This window comes from Elephantulus edwardii, unplaced genomic scaffold, assembly GCF_000299155.1.
Source record: "Elephantulus edwardii isolate Elephantulus edwardi_28Jun2011 unplaced genomic scaffold, EleEdw1.0 scaffold00011, whole genome shotgun sequence".
NCBI classification, from domain to species: Eukaryota; Metazoa; Chordata; class Mammalia; order Macroscelidea; family Macroscelididae; genus Elephantulus; species Elephantulus edwardii.
Genome location: NW_006399761.1, coordinates 3,502,021 through 3,515,938, shown reverse-complemented (window position 1 = coordinate 3,515,938; position 13,918 = coordinate 3,502,021). Strand labels below are relative to the sequence as shown.

The 13,918-nt window shown below is 53.7% G+C and overlaps 1 protein-coding gene across 1 annotated transcript in view; it reads left to right on the top strand.

Moving 5' to 3' along the window:
* SFXN5 (sideroflexin 5) overlaps positions 1–13,918 on the top strand; it is a 159,142-nt gene that overhangs the window by 135,170 nt on the left and 10,054 nt on the right. Inside the window, exons 12-13 of the mRNA XM_006880886.1 lie at positions 288–373; positions 5,851–5,968. Coding sequence (XP_006880948.1) covers positions 288–373; positions 5,851–5,968 — 204 coding nt within the window. The remainder of the gene's footprint in view (positions 1–287; positions 374–5,850; positions 5,969–13,918) is intronic.

Here is a 13,918-nt window from a genome sequence, read left to right as displayed (position 1 = left end):
TCCCCCCTCCTTGGCCTCTCTGCTGCCCTGTCCCCCCTCCTCGGCCTCTCTGCTGTCCTGTCCTCTCCCTCGGCCTCTCTGCTGTCCCTATCCCCCCTCCTTGGCCTCTCTGCTGCCCTGTCCCCTCCCTGAGGCAGGGATCGGCCCGCTCTCTCCTGTGTCTGATGAGTGGTGTACTTTGGAACGTGGCTTCATGGGCAGTTCCATCCACACATACTTAGCAGTAATGTCCACACGGTGGGTCTCTGGGGTAACTGTGCTGATTGCACCCTCTGCTCACTTCTCAGGCCCTGCTGGAGACAGCGCTGACCCGTGTGGTCCTCCCCATGCCCATCCTGGTGCTACCCCCTATCGTCATGTCCATGCTGGAGAAGTGAGTGGGGATAGCTGAGCCCAGAGGGAGCTGGGGAGGTGGAGCGGGAGAGGAGGTGAAGGGAGGGGAGACCCTGACCTCCCCGAGGCCCTTCAGAGGGGAAGACCTTTCAGCCCCACTTCAGGCTATCCCAGACAGGGCTCCTGGACATTGTGTGTGTGTGTAGGACACCGTCCATGTTTCCATAACCTGAGGGATGGACAAGGGACATGACAGCCCTGGCCTGCCGAGCTGGGGGTGTTTGTGCATGCATGCGTGTGCATGTGTGTGTATGCGTGTGCACTAATCTACACACTGCTTTAGTGAATAGCACAGGTCCATCTGTAAGGACTAGAGTTTGGGCCAGGGCCACCTTTTCAAACACCCTCATGAGATAAGCCACCACCTTACTGAGCCTCAGTTTCCCCAAATGTAAGCTAAAGATAAGAGTAACCCCCTACCCCGTCTGTCTCACGTTGTTGCTGCTGTGTACTATCATGTTGGAATGGCCCATAGCTGACCCTTCATTGGGTTTTCAGAAGCTGTAAATCACAAGGGAGGAGCTTGCCTATCTTTCTCCCTCAGAGCAGTGGGTGGATTTGAACCACCTGCCTTTGGGTTGTTAGCACAACTCCTTACCCACTAGGCCACCAGAGCGCCTGCATGTTTCACAGGAAAGGCTGAAGAACACACATTTGTTGTGACTAAAGAAATAAGGGAACATCATCGTAATGATGCTATCGGAGTGCTTTTATTACTTCATGCATGTGAGGTTGTATCTGAAGACTTAAGGCTGCTGGAAGGAGGGAAGCCTGTGGGCTGGTCTGGGAACAACGAGGTGGAGGGAGCAAGATGAAGAAGAACCTGGAGTGGGGCCCACTGGCCTGTGCTGGTCATAGCGGAGGGGTGAGTGCACCTCCCTCCCGGAGACCAGGGAGTCTGTTGGGATAGGTTCAGGTAAGAACAGAGTGAGGGTACTCCAGCTCTGGTTGAGGGGTGCCTCCCGACCCCGGTGCCTGTTTGCAGTTGCTGCATCTATCAATTTGACCCTGTGCTCCTGACAGCCCTGTGCACATGCTGTCCGGTCCTGCAGCACCCCAGGGCCAGGTGCAGTGCTAACTGTGTGGGTCCCTCGACTTTTCACCGGCTCATTATTGGATGTAGATGACCAGGCCTTTCCTCCTGACCTCGTGTGTGATCCTTCTTATCCCAGTGTGCAGCCGGGTGCCGTCAGAGGTCAGGATGATAAAGTGCCGTCTCACATCCTTTGGGCATGTTGTCAAGAGGGGCCAGTCCTTGGAAGAAGATAGCCTGCTGGGAAAGGTGGTCAGAGAAAGAGAGGAAGACCCTCGACGAGGTGGATTGACAGTAGCTGGAGCAATAGGCTCGTGTATCAGGGATGGTGAGGTTTGTGAAGACAATGTTCATTCTGAGCTGTTGTATATAGAGTTGCTGTGAGTCGTGGTCGACTCGGCAGAACTAAACAACGCAGCAGCAATTACAGTAACAACTAACCCTTATTCAGCTCTTGCTGCATCCCCGGGCTCTCGGACAGGTTTCTGCTCCGTGTCCCCTCCTACCTCCCTACCACCACTTAGACTACCACCACCACGCCACTGCCTCTCCCCTCACTCTGCCTTGGTTTTCTTCCTGGCACTTATTGGTGCATGAATTCATTTTTCTCATGGCTTATTGTCTGTCTGTCCTACTAGAATCTCCATGGAGACCAGCAAATTCCTGGTTTTGACTAGTAGGCACGGTGTCCAGCGTAAATGCTCAGGAAAGGATCTACTCCAATGCTCCGATGTTTGTTGAATGAATAAATGAGCTTATTTCGCCCTCACAGCAATGCTATAAGGTAACTCCCTACTTTACGAATGAGGCAGAGAGAGACTGTATGATCTGCTGATGGTCCTGCATTAGCAGAGGCTGGAGTGGCTCAGGACGCTACCCCAAAGCAGGCCTTTACACCTTTGCCTTCTGTACTCCCAGCCCATCCAGATCAGGGTGTGATGAGTGTCCCTTGCCCAGGATGCTTCTGGGGATTCAGCCCCCTCCTAGGGAGCCAGGTTGAGTGAGGGAGTCAGGACAGCCAGGAGAAGAGACAAAAGAACGCTTACAAAGCAGCCTACTTGCAAATTAATGGAGTGCAAACGAAAACTCCACATCCTGGTGTTGAGGGGATGCATGGATGAGGGGAGACCAGCTGTTGTGTGGCAAGCCAGGAGCTGGGGCGCCCTCAGTTTGTCCTCCCTGCAAGGGGTCCCTGGGAGGAAGGCAGGGTGTGTGAGAGGTGGGCGCTTTAGCATGCTCACATGGTCTCTGGGCCCAGACTCTGAATGTCATAGTCTCAAGTCAGGTGTAGGGGGACCTCCACCCAGCCCAGAGCACTGGTCCCCGTGTGAAGGGGGGCCACACAGGCACACACGCATGCACAAACACACATGCAAACACACGTGTACACATGATTACACCTGTGCATGCACATGCACACACACTCACATGCATGCATACACACGTGCACACATACTCAGATATGCACACGCGCGCACACACAGATGTAACAGGCCTTTGCTTTCACCCACACCCTCCCCCACAGCTGCAGTCACACACACACACACACACACACACACACACACACTCTCATCCTGGAGCAGAGAGGGAAGCAGGCTTTGGACCCTAGCCTGGGAGAGAAGACTCAGCATCAGTCATCCCGCCTCAGTAATCCCTCCAGCTTAGAACTGGTACCTGAGCTGCTGGCCTTGGCTCACCTAGCAGGGCTGACCCTGGACCCTGCGGGGGCCGCACGGGCTCAGCCAGGGGGACACGCCCTGGGAGATGAGTTCCCGGGGCTGCTCCCCCATCCACCCTTGTTCCTGGATCCGGGTCTTTCCTTTCTCCCAGGCATTCTCACATCCCTCCATCTGCAGATTTCAACTCTCCCAGCTGCCTTTCCAATCCCACCCTGCCATCGCCCCCCTCCCCCGGCCTGCTGTGCTCACTCCTGCCTGCTCTGTGCTGGGGCTGGGCTCCCCTGGCCAGGACCCCTGCCTGCCTCCTTCCCAGCCTCCCCCACCTGAATGTCACAGCGCCCCACCTGGAGGGGCTCACCTGACAGGAAGGAACCTTTAGACTTTCTCTCTGTCACCCACCTTCAGTGACCCTCAGAGCCATGCTTCCTGGGACTTCACACTCTTTCACTCACCTATCCCCACCTTTCCTGCCCTGAATCCCCTTCAGGGACTGAGACTTTGGGGCATCCTCACGTCCCACGGACCTCCTCACAGATTAAGAAGCTGATCAGACTCCAAATGCTCTGGGGACCCAGCTCGGCTTCCGCTCTGGGGCTCCTTGTGCCGAGCTGGAATGGAGGTAATAGAGAACAGAGGCTGCGAGGCCAAGGGCGCGATCGGGTGGGCTTGAGCCGCTCCTGAGCCTCTGGAATTCGCTTGCCAGTCTCAAGCTTATTCAGCAGCCAGTCAGAACTTGGGATCAGGGCCATGGGGTAGATCATCCAGCCTGACCCCACAGACGTGACAATAACCACAGTAATAATAGCACAGTACCAGAGCACTGAGGAAGCTCGGGGAGCTCTGGTGGTAAAAGCGGTGATACAGTCTCGAAGGCACACGGTTCGAATCCACCGGCTGCACCACATGCGATTAACGACCTCTGAAAACCCACTGAGGGTCAGCCACGGGCCCGTTCAGACTTGACAGAAGGCGTAGGAGTACCGTCAAGGGAGCTCTAGGGGCACGGCTTTTAAAGTATTCTGTGATGAGCTGAAATGTGGGTGCTTCCAGCTGCTCCAGAGAAGAAAGACAAGTCTGCTTCTGCAAAGCTTTGTAGCCTTGGAAACCTGGGAGAGGTGGAGGCTGAGAGGCAGAGAGGGGGACCCCCAACAAGGTGGACTGATTGTCTAGTGCCAGTAACAGTGAGCGCGAGCGTGTGGACACGGGGAGGATGGAGCAGGACGGGGTTCTGATCCGAAAGTCGCCGTGATGGCACCTGTCTGCAGTAACAAGCCCCGCGCAGCGGTTCTTTGCCCCGTAGGGTTACCTGGAGTCTCGAAGGGACCCAACAGCAGCGGCTTTGGGATGTGGGAAGCACAATGGAGACTGGGAGGTTGTGGACTGAGCCTCATTCTGCATGCACAGGACATCTGTGCCGTAGAGGTCGCTCAGTGTCTCCTAACAGTGTGTGCAAGGCCTGAGCTAACCATTCCACTTGCAGAGCATTTACAAGGATCTCTATGGATTCCTTAACAGGACCATTCAAGGACTAAGTTTCTCCAAAGAGTGGTTCTCAAGCCCCCTATCTTGGGATGATGGAGCCCTGTTTAAAACAGATTCCTAACCTCACTACCACCCAAGTTGGAACCCCAGGAAAACAAAAGGCCCGTGGGCATTTTAACCACCTTTCCAGTCCGTCCTGACACCTACAGAAGCTTGAGAGAGAATGCACCCATTTTTGCTGTCTGCTCTGGACCTCGTGTGCTTGAGAGTCTTGTGTTGGGGTGGGGGTGGGGGGGAAGACTGTGCAAGAGGACCCCTCAACTCCCTGTGGGCACACCCCACCCTGGAACCAGCCACATAGAGATGAACGCAGTCACCCCTGGTCAGATTTAGTGCCTACCTGTCCTCTGAAGAAGAGTGTTCATCCGCGCCCTCTTGGGCTTCCACATGTGGACTGTGTGGTGGTTCCCTTCACAGAGCCTGCTGCATGTTCAAGGCGTCAAGTGGGGATGAGCAGTGTGGCGAGGATGCCTGAACGACCTCATGTGGCCCCACTCCATCCGTTCCGTCACAGAGCTGGGGGACCTAATGTCTCTGCTCCTGCCCAAGCGTACGACCACTGATGCTGTAAGCCTGCTGGGCAGAAGAGAAGCAGAGGTTCCTGAAAGCAGGAGCCAGGACAGCACAGGGGACAACACAGCAGAGTCAGGAGTCCAGACGACAGACGTGTCTCCTGGCTTTGAGTGGCTCTTGGATTGAGATTGACAAGGTGGCCAAAGAGACACTGTCGTCCCACACACAGGAGAGGGTCATCTTCCGTGTGTGTGTGTGTGTGTATGTGTGTGCACTTGTCATCTCCTTCCCTGGGACTTAACATCTATTCTGATTTGTTTGCTATTTAATTACATACTGCCTTGGAGTACAGCCTGACTCTCCTGTATATCTCCCTGGGAGCAGGGCGACCACCTTACCTGTCACCTCCCCCACGTGTGACACTCCTGGCACAGCAAGGGAGAATGGTGGACACCCCTCAAGTGCTCATTTGTGATTTGAAGGGGGTAAGAGTATACCCAGCAGAGTCCTTTGAGGCAGGTCTAGGGGAAAGGAGGACCAGCCAAAGAAGATTCTCAAATACAAAACCCCACCACAGCCGTATAGCTCCAGGCTGGCACTAGCCTGAGAACCACACTGCCTTGGCCCTGGGGCTCTGAGTGGCCAGCCTGCCCCAGAGCTCACCAGGCCCCATCCTCTCTCCTCCCACAGAACGGCTCTCCTGCAGGCTCGGCCCCGGCTGCTCCTCCCTGTGCAAAGCCTCGTGTGCCTGGCGGCCTTCGGCCTGGCCCTGCCACTGGCCATCAGCCTCTTCCCGCAGATGTCAGAGGTCAGTGAGGGGGCCATCTCCTGGGGCAGGACAGGGAGGTACAGATTGGGATGGGTCTGGCATCCAGAAATTATTAGCAGTTACCAGTTGCTATTGTATGGACTCCGACTGGTAGCAGAACCATGGGCCCAGAGGTTTTCCATGCCTGACTTTTCAGAAGTTGGTCAGCAGGCCTGTCCACTCAAGGCATCTGGGTAGAATCAAGCCGCCAGCCTTCCCCTGGCCGCTGAGCATTGTAACTGTACCAGCAAGAGCACAAACAAATCAGTCTTAGAGGAAGGGCAACCAGGGTGCTCCTCAGAGGCAAGGATGGTGAGACAGCATCTCACTGACTTCAGGCACATTGTCAAGGAGGGTCATTCCTTGGAAAAAAGTCATCATGCAGGAGGAGTGGAGGGTCAGAGAGAGAGAGGAAGACCCTCAGTGAGATGGATTAGCACAGCGACTGCAGCGATGGGCTTGTTTACGGCAGAGATCATGAGGTTGGCACAGGAGAGGGCAGGGTTCAGGTCTGTAGTCACTGTGGGTTGTAGACTGCTGTTCAGTGGTACCTAACAACGACCACCACCCACCCACCACCTACGGTAATCTGTTAACTCACAGGTAGTTATTCAATGCTGGCCAACTAGCGCTATGCCTGACCGTGGACTTACAGCTTGAGTGGGGCAGGCCCAGGCTCTCTGATCTATCAGAGCTGAAGGTCTAGCAGTGAATATGATAAACCAGGGGAGGACAAGCAAGTGAAATAGGAGCACTGTTAGGAGGGAAGAGATTCATTGGGCTGTGAGAGATGACACTCTTTCTATCTCTCTCCCTCTATAATCTCTCTCCAATCCCTGTCTCTCTCTTCCCCCCTCCTTCCCCCCTTCTCTCCTTTCCTCTAATCGGTCTCTCTTCCCCTTTCTTTTTCTCTTTCTCATTGCCATCAAGTCAGAACCAGCTCCTAGCTGACCCTCTAGGGGGTTTTCTGAGGCTGGAAATCACACAGGAGGAGAATGATGAGGGACTGTCTTTCTCCCTTTGAGCGGTTGTGTGGGAAGCTCTGTAAACTCAGTCTGAGATCTGGAAAGCAAGGTGGAGCCAGCCAGGTGAAGAGGGGTTTGGTGGAGAAGCGTAGGTCAAGGATCAGCAGAGCCGACGTGTTTGCCATGAGGCATGTTCCAATGACTGACTCAAGTATACCAGACCAACAAGAAGGGAGGATGTGGACAGGGAGGGGAGGGCCAGGCCGAGAGGTGGTTCCAGAACCTTTCAGGCCAAAGCAGAGGAGGAAGATCCTCATCAGGGCTGTGGGAAGCAGAAGCATGTATTCCTGGTTTTGTGTAGCCCCATCGCTGCATGAAGGGGGCTGGGCTGGAGCTCTGCAGAGAGGAAACCATCCGGAAGCTGTGGCGGGCATCCAGTGAGGGATGGTGGCAGTTGGACCAGGCTGTTGGCAGTGGGCATTGAGAAAAGTGGGCTCGCTGGAGAGTTAGGAAGGAGCTTCATTGGGATTTGGTGGAGAACTGAACTGAGGAGGGACAGAGCAGGCAGGAGAGCACTGGCTTCTTGATTTGAACAGCCAGGCAGATGCAGGTCTTCCCAGCAAGGTGGAGCCCCTGGGAGAGGACAGGTCTCAGGGGAGTGCACGTGCAGTGGTGCCTTTGGAGGTGTCCTCTGGCAAGCTGGCCCTGCGTCAGGAGCCTAGGAGAGAGGCATGGACTGGAAGGACACAGTGGAGGCAGGGGTGATCACTAGGGGAGCCTGGACAGAGGGGGATATGGACAGGGTCAAGAAAGAGTAGCCAGGATCACCAGCTAGGACAGTCCATCAGGCCGGCCATTCCAGTGAGGTCAAGCTTTGTGAGACCCGAAAAATGTCCACGGATACCATGAAGCTAGCCCCATCCCCAGGGAATGGCCCAGGGCAGGTGACAGATGAGGAAATGGGACCAGGAGCCCAGCAATCCAGTGTGGATGCCTGACAGCAGAGGAGAATGGAAACAGGCCAGCACCTGGGCCAAGCTGTGGGGCCAAGAGAAATCCTCTCCCTTTTTCAAGGGGAAATACTGGACCTGTATAAATGCAGAAGGGGAGGTGCTGGGAGAGGGTACTGATGCTGGGAGGGTGACAGATGTCAAGAGGACAGGGACCAGACGCAGGTGACAGGATTGACCTTGATGGTGGGACAGCCCTCACCCCCTTTCACAGCATGGGGTTGGGGGAAGCCACAGGGTGGGTGTGGGAAAGGTGCAGAGCGACTCTGGTTGTTGTCTATGCTCTCACTGAGCAGAGGGGAAGCTGGGAGGAGGCAGGTGGGTCCAGGGCTCTGAGGACCACAGAGGAGGAGGAGTGAGACATTGCTGGGGGAGAAGGAGACAAGACAGGAGAGCTGGGTCAATGATGCAAGGGGTCCTTGAGGGGGTGGCTGAGAGGACACTGATCTAGGGAGAGGGGCTGGTCAGGGTCAGCTCTGGGGAAGAGGTGATAGGTTACACAGGCTGGGGTCTCCTCTGTGAGGGGCGGCATCCAGAGGACAGCAAGCAACAAGAGGAGTGTGGGCTCTAGATTGGATTAGGATGGAGGCCAGGGGGGCAAGCTGAGGGGGACAGCAATGTTGACAGAGAGGCAGCCCCAAGGAATGAGTGCTACGTTTGGAATAGCTGAGCTCAGAAGACCAGGAATGGGGAAGGGATTTTGAATTTCTAATTTCCGGTCCCAGTCTGCCTCAGGTGGGTCTTCAAGAGCATCTTCAATCTTATCCATCAGCTCTTGGTGCTCCGTGTGTGTAGGAGCAGACCGTGTTCTGTAGGATTCTCAGAAGATGGACTTTTCTAAGATTCTCAGAGCTAGGGAGCTCTGGTGGCCTAGTGGTAGGGAGCTGCACTGCAGTCCCAGAGGTGCGCGGTTGGAGTGCATCAGATGCTCTGCTGGAAAAGGAGGGACAGTCTCCTTGCCAGTTGGATCTGATTTGACAGTACACACACACACACACACACACACTTGAAAAAAAAAAGATTCTCAGAGCTTTCTTCTGAGGCACCTCAGGGCAGACTTGAATCTCTTACCTTCCAGTTAACAGCTGAGCACCTTAACCCTTTTCACCACCTGTGGACTCCAAGAGAAGCAGAAGCAGGCCTGGCCTGGGGAGCCAAGGGCTCAGAGTGGGAAATGTGACTCAGTGGTCCTCCAAGGATAGGATCCAGAATTGGAGGACTCTCACTACCCAACTCAGAGTTCAAAGAGGAGACTGTGACGGAGGTCGGAGCCTGCATTGAGGACCAAGGCACACAAGGACAGGAAGCCTAGGACGTGATGTGTCCCCGGCACCCTCATGTCCACAAGGTCCAGCCTTGTCATGAAGATGGGCCCCCCTCCCCTCAAGAGAGCTGAACAGCAGCTAGCTCGTGTGGCCTGGAAACGTCACACAGGCGAGGGCTCCGTTCTGAAGATGGTTGAGTTCTTGGTGGTCCCGTCCCCCCATCACCAAAGGATGATGTCTGCACTTTGAAGCCATTGCATCTCTGTGTGGTCAGGGTGAGTCACCAGAATCACCACCAGTGTGCACGTGGGCATCACTGTGTCCAGATGCTGCAGGTAACGCTCAGCTACCTGCCTGCATAGGAGCGAGGACCCACCCCTCATCACAGAGTGGAAGACCATCCCAGGACCATCTCAGGACCATCCCAGATGCAAGGATTTTCAAAACCATCCAGATGACCTGTCCTGCAGGCTCAGGTGGTAAGGTGGGGGCACAGGGCAGCTACAGGCCCAGCAAGGTCACAGACCCTGGGTGCTATCTCTAAGGAAGCCCTTGATAGCCACATCTCGTCCAGTCCAGGACTCTTAGAAAATGAGGCTTCTGGTCTCCCTGAGGTCAGTCTTCTCTTCCCGTTCATTCAACTTGCCTACCTGGCGGCAGCAGAGAGATGCAGCAGCCCTTCATAATGGAACTGTGGGTGTTACATGGGTGCTCCTTTGGGACCACTAGTGGAGAGACAGCCGTCTCCAGCGCTGCTACAGAAATTATTTGAGGTGAGCAAACCCCGGACAGGCCAGGTGCCTCTTTTCCCCCAGGCCATCCTGAATAGGTGTAGAAGTGCATTCTTTGGGGTGACTAAAAAAAAAATCCCTCTCATTACAGCCCAGATGTCTTCTCTAGTGTGGCAGAGAGTAAGCCTTTGTCAGTTTGGACAGACAGGAGGATAAAGACAAGATTTTCAGAGGTCCCTCCTCGGCTTCAACTCTGACAGGAAGCTGGGCAGTCAGGGTGCTTTGAGGCCTGTCTATGACCTGTGGCACCAAGGCCATCAGCCTGGGGGCTGAGCGTACCTCATCCCCCCCATTTATCCTCCCAATTAACTCTCTCTAACGAGGTGCTTCCTCTGCCGGGTAGGGATCAAGTCTCATATCCCAGAAGCCAGTGGGATTTGTCACAATAAGCCTGGACTTGCTCAGGCTGACCAACCTTGCCAAAAGCCACCAAGACTGTCAACAGGAGTATTCACTGGAACACTAATTAATTAATTAGGGGACTTGGAGATAGCTCTGGAACAAGGTCCTAGAGCAGTTGACACACAGTGATTGGTGTGGGGTTTCCAGGCCAGGAACCCCAGAGGTTCAGGAGAGAGTCCTTCCTACTTTGATTCCTAGGAGAACGTTTTATCTGCTCTTTACAAATTAGCGCTTTTCCCTATTAAAATGGAACTGAAAGTCAAATTGTAAATAATAATAATAAATAGTTGTCATTTATTAAGCATCTACTATGCCAGATGCCTAATAATTTGGAAGACCGCTACTGAGCCAATCAAGAAGAGATCCATCTTTGTGCCCATTCCAAAAATAGTAAGCAGAAATTATTGAACAGTATCACATGCCAGTAAAATCTTACTGGTGATTACTAAGAAATGGCTGGAGCAATATATCAACAGGAAACTGCCAGGAATTCAAGGTGGTTTCAGAAGAGGCTGTTGGAGTGAAGATATTGTCGCTAATACCAGGTGAATCTTGGTTGTGAACAGAGAGTACCAGGAAGATGTTTGCTTATGTGTTATTGACTATGTGGATCACAACAAATTATGTATAACATGGAGTCAAATGGGAATTGCAGGACACTTAATTGTGCTAATGTTAAACCTATATACCTAGACCAAGAATCAGTGGTCTTCACAGAACAAAGGAACACTTCATGGTTCAAAATCAGGACTGGTATCCTTTTTCCAAATCTATGCAATCTGTATGTGTTGAACAAATAATTCAAGAAGCTAGATACGGATGTGACATAAGGATTGGAGGACATCTGTAACCTGTCATATTGTAGATGACGCAAACTTACTTGCTGCAAATGAAGAGGACTTAACTTACTGAAGACTTCAACTTACTGAAGATCAAAGCCTACAGCCTTCAATCTAGATTACACTTCAGCATCAAGAAAACAAAAATCCTCCCCACGGGACCTATAGCCAACATCATGGTAAGTGGAGAGAAGATTGAAGTTGTCAGCAATTTCATTTTACTTCGATCCATGACCAACAGGCATGGTACTAACCAGTCCAGAAGCCACAAGATGTTGCATTGGGCAGATCTACAAAGGACCGTGTTGAAGTGCTAAGGAGCAAGGGTGTCGGTGTGAGAGCTTCTGTCCTCCTAAGCCAAGCCGTGGTATTTTGGTTGAGTCATAAGCATGTGGATATTGGACAATAAATAAGGAAGAATAAAGGAGCACTGGTGCTTGTGAATTGTGGTACTGGTGAAGTGGACTGAAGGTCCCAGGGACTGCAAGAGAACCAACAAATCTGGCTGGGAGGAAGAGCAGCCAGGGTGCTCCTTACCAGAGAAGGTGATGAGGCTTAGTTTATACACTTTGTGCATGAGGAGGGACCGTCTCCAGAGAAGGGCGTTGTGTTTTAAAAAGCAGAGAAGACGACCCTCAGTTTAAAGACTTACCAGTAACTGTAGCTACGGGCTTAAGCCTGGCAGCGTTTCCAAGGATGGCACCGAACCGGGCAGGGTTTCACTGTGCGTGGGATCCCTGTGCCTTGTTACGAGCTCAAGGACATCTGACAATAACACAGCTGGTGCCACACTGGGAACCCAAGTGCCTGTTGTATCAAATCCTCCCAGTGCCTTTTGGGTCCCCTAAGTAGTGTAAATGGATAACATGCTCACCTGTAAACCACAAGTTTTGAGGTTCAGATCCACCCAGAGGAGCCTTGGGAGAAAGTCCTCCTCGCCACCTTCTTCCAGAAGCACGGCGAACTCCTTGGAGTGATTCTTCCCTGACTCACCTGAGGTCACCGTGAGGCGGTGTCAACTCTGGGACAACTGGCCTTCAGTCCTCTTAGAACCGTAGGTAGTATCTGCGTATCGAGGGCTGTTACATAAGCAGACGTGTGTGCAGAGCTCAGGGGAAGGAATTTGCTTGGCTGTGTGGATGAGAGACGTTCTCAGGAAGAGGGTATGCCGCTGTGGGAGGAGGAGAGGAAGGACAGACGTCAGGAGAAAAAACAAGCAGTCAGGAGGGGAGGCTCTATTGGAGTGGCACCACGGAAACCAGGGAGGGAGGCCTTTCCCAGAAGACGAGCCTTCTCCAGAAGGGACAAGAAGGCCTCAGTGAGATTGGGCAGCTGGTAATGGAGCCAGATAAGGTGATCCAGGAAGCAAATGCTCTGAGACGGGAGTTGGGGGCCTGGAGGGGTACCAGTGATGGTGAGGAAATGAACATAGATGAGGCAGGAAGGTGTGCCTCACAGGAGCCGGGAGTTCATGGACAGAGGGACTGGTTGGCTGTGGTGGACAGTGGGACCTGCAACATGGCAACCCTGGGAGGTCGATGCCAGCGTCATTCCCTTTTCACAGATGAGGGAACAGGAACCCAGGAGTATCATGTACCTTGCTCACGGTCCGAAGGTGGTGAGGACAGAGCTGCCTTTTTACCCGTCACACCTCGTTACACAGATGGAGGTCCCCAAGCCCCCTCCTGTGCTCCAGAAGCTCAGCGGATTGACCAGAAGGGGCATTCCAAGAGGCCTCTCCACCCCTTCCTGTCCTTTCCAAAGAGTCTGGATAAGCGTCTCTGGCTTTGTTTGCTAACCTGGAGCTTGAGGATGGGGGACTACCAAGTGGGCCCGGGGAACCTTCCAGGGACTTGGGCATAAAACCGGAGCGTGGCCGAGCCGGGAGGCTGCAGCTGGGCTTGGGGGCCCTGTGCCCCTGGGGGCTCAGGTCTCCTGTAGGTGCTGTGCCTTCTTCCCTGGTTTCCACCCACCTGAGTGCCCCCAGACGCTCCTTTTCTCTCAGTGGCCCCAGGCTTACTCCACTCTGGTGTCCAGCACAGACAGGCCTACCTCAGTCCCCCAGCACCTGACTCTAGTTCCCCCCCTATCGACAGAGCAGAGGTACTTCCCTTTACATCACGTAACTGGGGTAACCATGTGCTACTGAGTGGAAACCCTCCAGCAGGTTTTCAGAGGCAGGCGATCACACGGGAGGAGATTGCTCGTCTTTATCCTGCAGAGAAGCTGCTAGATTTGAACTGCACACCTTTGTGTTGGCAACGCAATTCTTTACCTCTAAGCCACCAGAGCGCCCTCCTGTATTCTGGTGGGAAAGACAAAACAGTAGACTCAATAAACAAGAAATGTCAGGTGCAGGAGGGGGTGGTAGGGATGCCTCCCTGTGGCACATTGGGGTCCGATTTGCAGTCCTTTCCAGCCCTGCCAGCTGTGGAAAGTGGGAGGCAGTTCCTAGTTCTCACTGGATGCTCCCAGGACACGTCCACTATGTCTGTCAGTCAGCTCCTGATTCTCACCACTGGACGCTCCCAGGACACCACCACGTCCACTAAATCTGTCTCTTGTGTGTACTCTTCTCTCTCTCTCTCTCTCTCTCTCTCTCTCACACACACACACACACACACACACACAGGTGCACCCCATATTCCTCAGAGATGTCCATTCTTGACTTGGCTGCC